Consider the following 6624-nt stretch of genomic DNA (forward strand, 5'->3'; position numbering starts at 1 on the left):
CTCTCTCTCTCTCTCTCTCTATTAGATTCATCACCTCAGAAAACCTCAGAGGACCCTTTGTCATCTCGATTGGAGTTCCAACATTGACTTGTCTCGGTGCATCTGGGACTACTGGTTTCCCTCTTTGTTGCTAGATTGAGAGGCGCCATTGCAAGAACTTCAAGAAAAAAAAGGTATATGCTTCTTTCTGACATTTACTACTACCATTGGATTTTCTGTTTTAGATTCGTTTTCTTCATGAAATGCATGGATTTGGTTTCATTTGTGGTGGTTTCTGTCTCTATTGGCGGTGAGATCTGGACGATTGGATTCGTGTTGTGGTCTGAAATGAGCGGATTTGATGTGATCTGGTAATGAAATTTGTGATTTTCGTTTGTTTTGAGGGAAAAATCTGAAATGTGCTTCAAAAATGCTGGACTTTGTATGGAAATATGAAATGAGCTGATGGAACTGAGTAGTGTTTTCTGTTTGGGTGGTAAATGTACTGGTGGGCCCACATTTCTAGATCTCAGGCTGTTCTCTGAAAGAGGTTTCTGTCGTAGAATTGAATTGGAAAGGCTTTTTCTCAGTGTTGGTGTTTGTTACCAGCACTGAGGAGCTGCTGCATTTTTATTTGTCATCTCATGTTACTTGTCAACATTTGGAAGGGCAGTGCATCTAGATGCCTATGAAGTCTGATTTTTGGAGCATTTGAAAGGGCTGTAGATTGCTTCAATCCACCATTGGTGCGGCGGAGTTCGTGGATGAATTGCTGTGGATTGTTCGCCCTTTTGACAGACTCCCACAGATGAATTCTAGGTTGGTGGTCGGAAATATAATCACTTGAGGCTGTTAAGAAGTTTTGAGCAAGTGCCCAGCTAATCGGACACGCATTTGGACCAACCCCACTTGCAAGCGAGATCCAGCCATTCATTAGGTGGGCTGCATCATGCCTCTCCTGGGCTGAGAATCAGGTCAGTCTGTTCATCAGGTGGGCCACAAGTGAACAAATGGTGTGAGATTAAGATAAAATGGCCATCAGTCCACATTTGGTGTGTATGAGCAAACCTGCCCTGACTTTTGGACCAAAGCAAATGCATTGTGGGGGCATGTGCCATATAATAAGCAATGTAGATCTCATGCATTTGCCACATTTTGCAAGTTTGGGTTGGGCCCCATTCACATCTTTCCAAGTTTAATGAGTTGGACCATGTGTTAGTTTTTACAATATTACGCAGATAGCACAGGTTTACATCAGTAATTGCTTTTTCCTTCACTCTGTAGATTCACGAGTCATAAAAGCATGCCAATCTTATAAATCTAGGGTTAGGGACTCTCCTAAAAATGAGTTCCATCTCATTTTAGTTAATTGTAATTATGTATTAGAGGTCATGATTCTTGGTTATCAAGATTGTTTTTAATCCTTGTTGTTTGGAAAAACAGGATATGAACATGTTTTTGGGCCTTCTAACTTCCAATTTCTAAAGCTAAAAGCTCAAACAAATGAAAGGAAACACTCAAATCTCAGTCCATGCCAAACTGCCAATCAATCTCAATTATGACACCATCTTCATTTCTGCTATAATCAGCACTGCTGCAACTGTCCATGTATTGAATGTTTTGAAATGATACAAAACTCTCACAAGTGCTCTTGGAAATGGCCTTCTATGATGGAAACCTCTCACTTGTTCCAAAGGATTCCATAGAATTCAAACATGCGAGGCTGTCACATCAGGTGAAACCAGTTTCCATTTCCAATGAATTTGACAAGATTCCAGCTATCCAAACATTCCCAGCTTGGAATAGAAGATGGAATTTGCCCCTTTTTTGGAGCATCTGGTCGGTGCTCCTGTTCCAGCAATTTGTGAACAAAGATCCGCCATTTTCTCAACATGAAAACAGAGGAAACTAATTGGAGTGCAGCACATCCGTTTCCTATTTTGGTGCATTGTGATCAAATTGCACGTGGCAAGGTTTGGATCATTCAGTAGCTTGAGGTAAATACACATTCATTTGTTGTTGTTAGTCTATATCTTTTTACAGGATACTGCTATTGGCGTCAACAATTGTCGGCTGGAATTAAGGTCCGTATTTATTCCTTTAATAGTTGTGCCAGACTGGAGGTGTATGGACTCTTGCACTGTGGTTATTCATTCTAAAGATTGGAGCCTGAAATAGTTAGATTTTTGGGATGCCCCATCCATTATGATGTGTAACTGATGAAAGGCCTAGATATTGTACACGTACTGCATATATTCATGTCAAGTGTTTGATAACTTCCTTGGATTAAAAATCCATATTTAGAGTTGTTGTTTTATGGAATATAGAACTATCTCTTCAGTAATATAGTTCAATCTAGGCAATCCATTAGCTCTAGTGAAGGTTTCATGAGCTACCATGTAAAGATCATACTGTTGGGATGAATCTAACCATCTGATCAATGGCATATCAAAACCATCTATGAAAAAATATGTCCAATCGAAAATTTGAGCTTTCTATTTGGTAGAGCCAATATCTGGCATCGCCGATATTATCAATAACATCAGTCATAGATGTTTGAAAGATGCTTCCAGTAATGTGAAGCCAGTTTTCTGAAATGCGAGATCTCTTGTTATTGTCTGGGCAGCTGTGTCCTCAAAGCTTTAGAGATTGCAATCTCTCAGGCTTTGATTGATCTTCTTTGTGATTTTGTTTTCTTGCTGTATTCTTTTGTGGCTTTGCCACCTTTTTAAATAAATTATCAGTTACAAGAAAAAATAATATTTGTTGACTGTTTCACTTCTTTAACCTCCTTGAAGAGATTTTGTTTATTTCTTCATTTTGGTGGGTATGGTGGCTTTATTATTATTATTTATTAAATCAACTTGGTGAACTTTCACCAATTCAACAGTAGACTTGATAATTTCATACGGCTTTTGGAATTTTTATATTTGTAACATCAGCAAAAAAAATTCCCCTACTAGAAAGTAATTAATTCAAGCATATTGTAGGAATCTTGCCATTGCAAACATATTGGTTGGATCTTCTTGTAATGTTCCAAAATTTATTCCTTTGATGAATAAGAACAGGCATTAGCGGAACCCATCATCTATTTTTCTGTCCATTGGTTTTGTCCATCTTATGATAAGCAGGTCTTAAATATGCTTTACTGCTGGGTCGAAGATCCAAATTCTGAGGCATTCAAGTTGCACCTACCAAGGATTTTTGACTATTTGTGGCTTGCAGAAGATGGCATGAAAATGCAGGTTTGGAAATAAAATAAACCACCTTTACATTTATGTAGTGGCATTTTGTCTTTGTTTTTGTCCAGTGTCAATTGAATCTGGGTTTCTCACAGGTGTTCAAAATCTAAAACCATTTCTAGTTCAGTGCATAAGTGGTCATCGGCATAACTTTTTTTTTCTGGAGGACATTCGATTCAAAACTCACTTATTGATTGTGGTTAACTGCAGGGTTATAATGGCAGTCAGTTATTGGACACTGCTTTCACTGTTCAGGCAATAATCTCAACTAGCCTTCTTGAGGAATTTGGTCCAACTCTTAAGAAAGCGCATGAGTACATAAAGAATTCGCAGGTTTCATTATATTACTTTGGGAGCAGTAGTTTTCTACTCTCTCAGTAAGTTTTTTAAAATCAAGTTGTTTTTGGATATCTTGACCATGGTCCTCCCCTACTTTTTCCTATGACCTGTTCCACTTTGTTTTTGAAGGTTTTGGAAGACTGCCCTGGTGATCTTAGTTTCTGGTATTGTCACATTTCTAAAGGTGCATGGCCTTTATCAACTAGAGATCATGGATGGCCCATATCAGATTGCACTGCAGAAGGTTTAAAGGTAATTAAACACACTCTTGTGTATCTGATTGATTAGGTGCATGCTTCACTCTTGTGCAGGCTTCACATTTCTAAAGGTGCATGGCCTTTCTGCTTGTGCAGGCTTCACTCTTGTTGTCGCAGATTCCATCAAAAACTGTTGGTGAACCAATCGATGCAAACAGATTGTACGACGCAGTGAATGTCATTCTTTCACTACAGGTCTCTCTCTCTCTCTCTCTCTCTCTCTCTCTCTCTCTCACACACACACACACACACACACACACACACACACCCACAGAAGCAAACTAATCCATTAGGATTGTCCCATTGGGGTGATTTTTGGGTGTGGCCCATCTAGCATTGGAATCATCGGATCAACAGTGTGGACCACCAAATGTCAAGGCCCATCCTCAGGTCGTGTATCACGTAGTTCCTTGCCAAGATGTTTTTCTGATGAAAGCTAGTTAATTCCATGGATTGTTTAAATATTTTAAGTTTTTCAATTGTCTCCTTATTTTCAAAGCTATTTTAATTCTACACAGGTTTATATGTTTAATTCCATGCATTGTTTAAATATTTTAAGTTTATTTCATTTTCTCCTTACTTTCAAAGCTATTTTAATTCCACACAGGTTTAAATGTTTTTAAGTTTTAGTTTCAGCATGGAGATATGTATAGGAAGAAATGAGAGCGATTTTCAGTTGTTTGATGAGTACGAATCAATTTTTCAATTGCTGAGAGCTCAATTCTTATGTATTTATTTTTAAAATGTAGGTTCTATATGGGTTGTAGGAATTTGGATGCCAAGAAGACATGATGTTTTGTGGTGTGTTTGATGGCCATGGCCCTTGGGGACACTATAGCAAAAAGGGTCAGAGAATCGCTGCCATCATCTCTGCTTTGCAATTGGCAGGAGACTCTTGCTATGAGCTCAATTACATCAGAATTCCTTTTGGAATATGATAAAATGCTTAATCGATTTGACATTTGGAAGGAATCCTATTTGAGAACTTATTGAAATGAGTGATTCACTTGGGCAAATGAATCATAACCTTGAAGGTTTGAAGAGTGATCTAAATGAAGTTATTAAGGGAAGGGATTGCCATGATGCTGAGGTACTTGTCTTGAAAGAGCAGCTAGAAATGGCACAAGCTGTTGCTAAAGAAAATGAAGCAATTGCTACAGAAGCTCGACAGGTGCTTGCTGATTCTTTTTATCATTGCCTTATTTCTGATTTTTTCCCCTACTTGTATCATGTTTGATTCTCAATGTTTTCCCTTTCAATCTCAGATGGCCGAGGCAACGAAGAACTGTGCTGAAGAGGAGGTGTAGTTGTTAGAGAAGTCTGTGGAAGAGCTAGAATATACCGTAAATGTATTGGAAAACAAGGTCAGCTCATCAATGGTTACTGAGATATATTCGGAACGTTTCCTGCATTAGCTTTAATTCACTTAAAAGTTTTCTAAGTAGCTTTTACTTTCCATTTCTTTTAGGGGGAGCTTGTCAAAGCAGAGGCTGAAAGGCAATGGTTGTAGAGAGAGGAGCTAGAAGGGGACCCCACTGAAACAGTTCATGTGGAAGGCTATGTGGCAGTTCATGTGCATTTGTATTTTGTTTTGGAAACTTTAAATAGACCATTAATTGTTTTGTTGATATTGTGCTGATTGTTGTCTTGATGAATGTTAAAAGGGTGAAATATGCACAGGTTCAATCATTTGTTGATTATAATATTGTTAGCTTTGGTTGATAGAGAAATGAGGTCAAAAACTGAATTTAGCCTCGGTTGATGCCAAAAGAAGCTAAATCCATCTTTTGTCTCGGTCTTGCCTCGGTTACATAAATTGAGACTACAACTCCCGTGGCTAAAGGCTTTAGCCTTGGTTGTTGAGAACTGAGGTTAAAAATAGTTTTACCTTCGGTTGGAGGCAACTGAGGCTAAATTTGGATTAGTCTCAGTTGGAAACAATGGAGGCTAAAATTTTGATTTAGCCTCATTTCGAGAAAACTGAAGCTAAAAAGATTCTTTTACCCTCACTTGAAGAACGGAGGCTATAAAAGTCATTTTAGCCTCGGTTGCTAGAACTGAGGCTAAAGCCTTCAGCCACGGGAGTTTCAACGTCGGTTTAGATAACTGAGGCAAAACTGAGGCTAAAGGTTTTAGCCTCAGTTTTGAACCGAGGCTAAAGCTTCCTTTTCGTGTAGTGGAACCTGCCTGGGTTCTTTCCGACTAACCAAAGAAGTCAAACAATTAACGCCTAATAGAACACCTACATGAGAAATTTCTAAGCACCATCATTGACAATTTCCTTAAAACTTTTCCCACCCTTTATATAGATGTGAAAAGTCAACATTAGCTCTCAAACAGTTGAGGTTTGTACACTACATCAGTTCTCTTCTATTTGTTTTCTTTTTTGATTTCTTTCCTTGAAAGTTTTTGCTTTGTCCAACTTCATACATAGTTTGATCTCCAAACAGTTGGATTCGCTTCTTTCAAAGTGGGGATTATGTTCTTCTAGCGAACATGTTTGCAAGTGCTAGCCAATGGAACAAAGTGACAAGAGTGAGAGAGGCAATGAGAAACAGAGGAGTTCAGAAACCAGAGCCAGGTAACAGCCTCATCGAGTTACATCCAACAATTTAGCTTGAATCAGAATTTCCAATGACTGTTGTAGATGTATTTCTTTCTTGTGTAGCAGATTTTCTATGTTGTTAGACTCCCCTCTTCTCTTTCTGTACTTTTCTCTCCCAACTTTTCTTCTTTTTTTTTTTTTTTTTCATTTTCCTTCTCCACCTGATTTGAAAATAGAAAGGGAATTCATATTTATTACTCTC

General features: G+C 38.3%; 1 protein-coding gene across 1 annotated transcript; it reads left to right on the forward strand.

The window, feature by feature from the left end:
* Positions 1-2770: 2770 nt before the first annotated feature.
* On the forward strand, positions 2771-5520 carry LOC131255524 (cycloartenol synthase-like). The gene is made up of 7 exons (XM_058256264.1): positions 2771-3224; positions 3432-3554; positions 3690-3812; positions 3914-4012; positions 4585-4988; positions 5083-5181; positions 5286-5520. The coding sequence occupies exons 1-5, from the start codon at positions 3120-3122 to the stop codon at positions 4753-4755; spliced, it is 621 nt and encodes a 206-aa protein (XP_058112247.1). The 5' UTR covers positions 2771-3119; the 3' UTR covers positions 4756-4988; positions 5083-5181; positions 5286-5520.
* The last annotated feature ends 1104 nt before the right edge of the window (positions 5521-6624 follow it).

Source organism: Magnolia sinica, chromosome 9, assembly GCF_029962835.1.
Source record: "Magnolia sinica isolate HGM2019 chromosome 9, MsV1, whole genome shotgun sequence".
Classification (NCBI taxonomy): Eukaryota; Viridiplantae; Streptophyta; class Magnoliopsida; order Magnoliales; family Magnoliaceae; genus Magnolia; species Magnolia sinica.

Excerpts from the sequence above, each read along its gene's own strand:
- LOC131255524 (XM_058256264.1), top strand. The coding sequence starts at position 3,120 with ATGCTTTACTGCTGGGTCGAAGATCCAAATTCTGAGGCATTCAAGTTG. Across the intron at positions 3,225-3,431 it reads AAGATGGCATGAAAATGCAG|GGTTATAATGGCAGTCAGTT; the intron begins GTTTGGAAATAA and ends GGTTAACTGCAG. Across the intron at positions 4,013-4,584 it reads ATGTCATTCTTTCACTACAG|GAATTTGGATGCCAAGAAGA; the intron begins GTCTCTCTCTCT and ends TATGGGTTGTAG.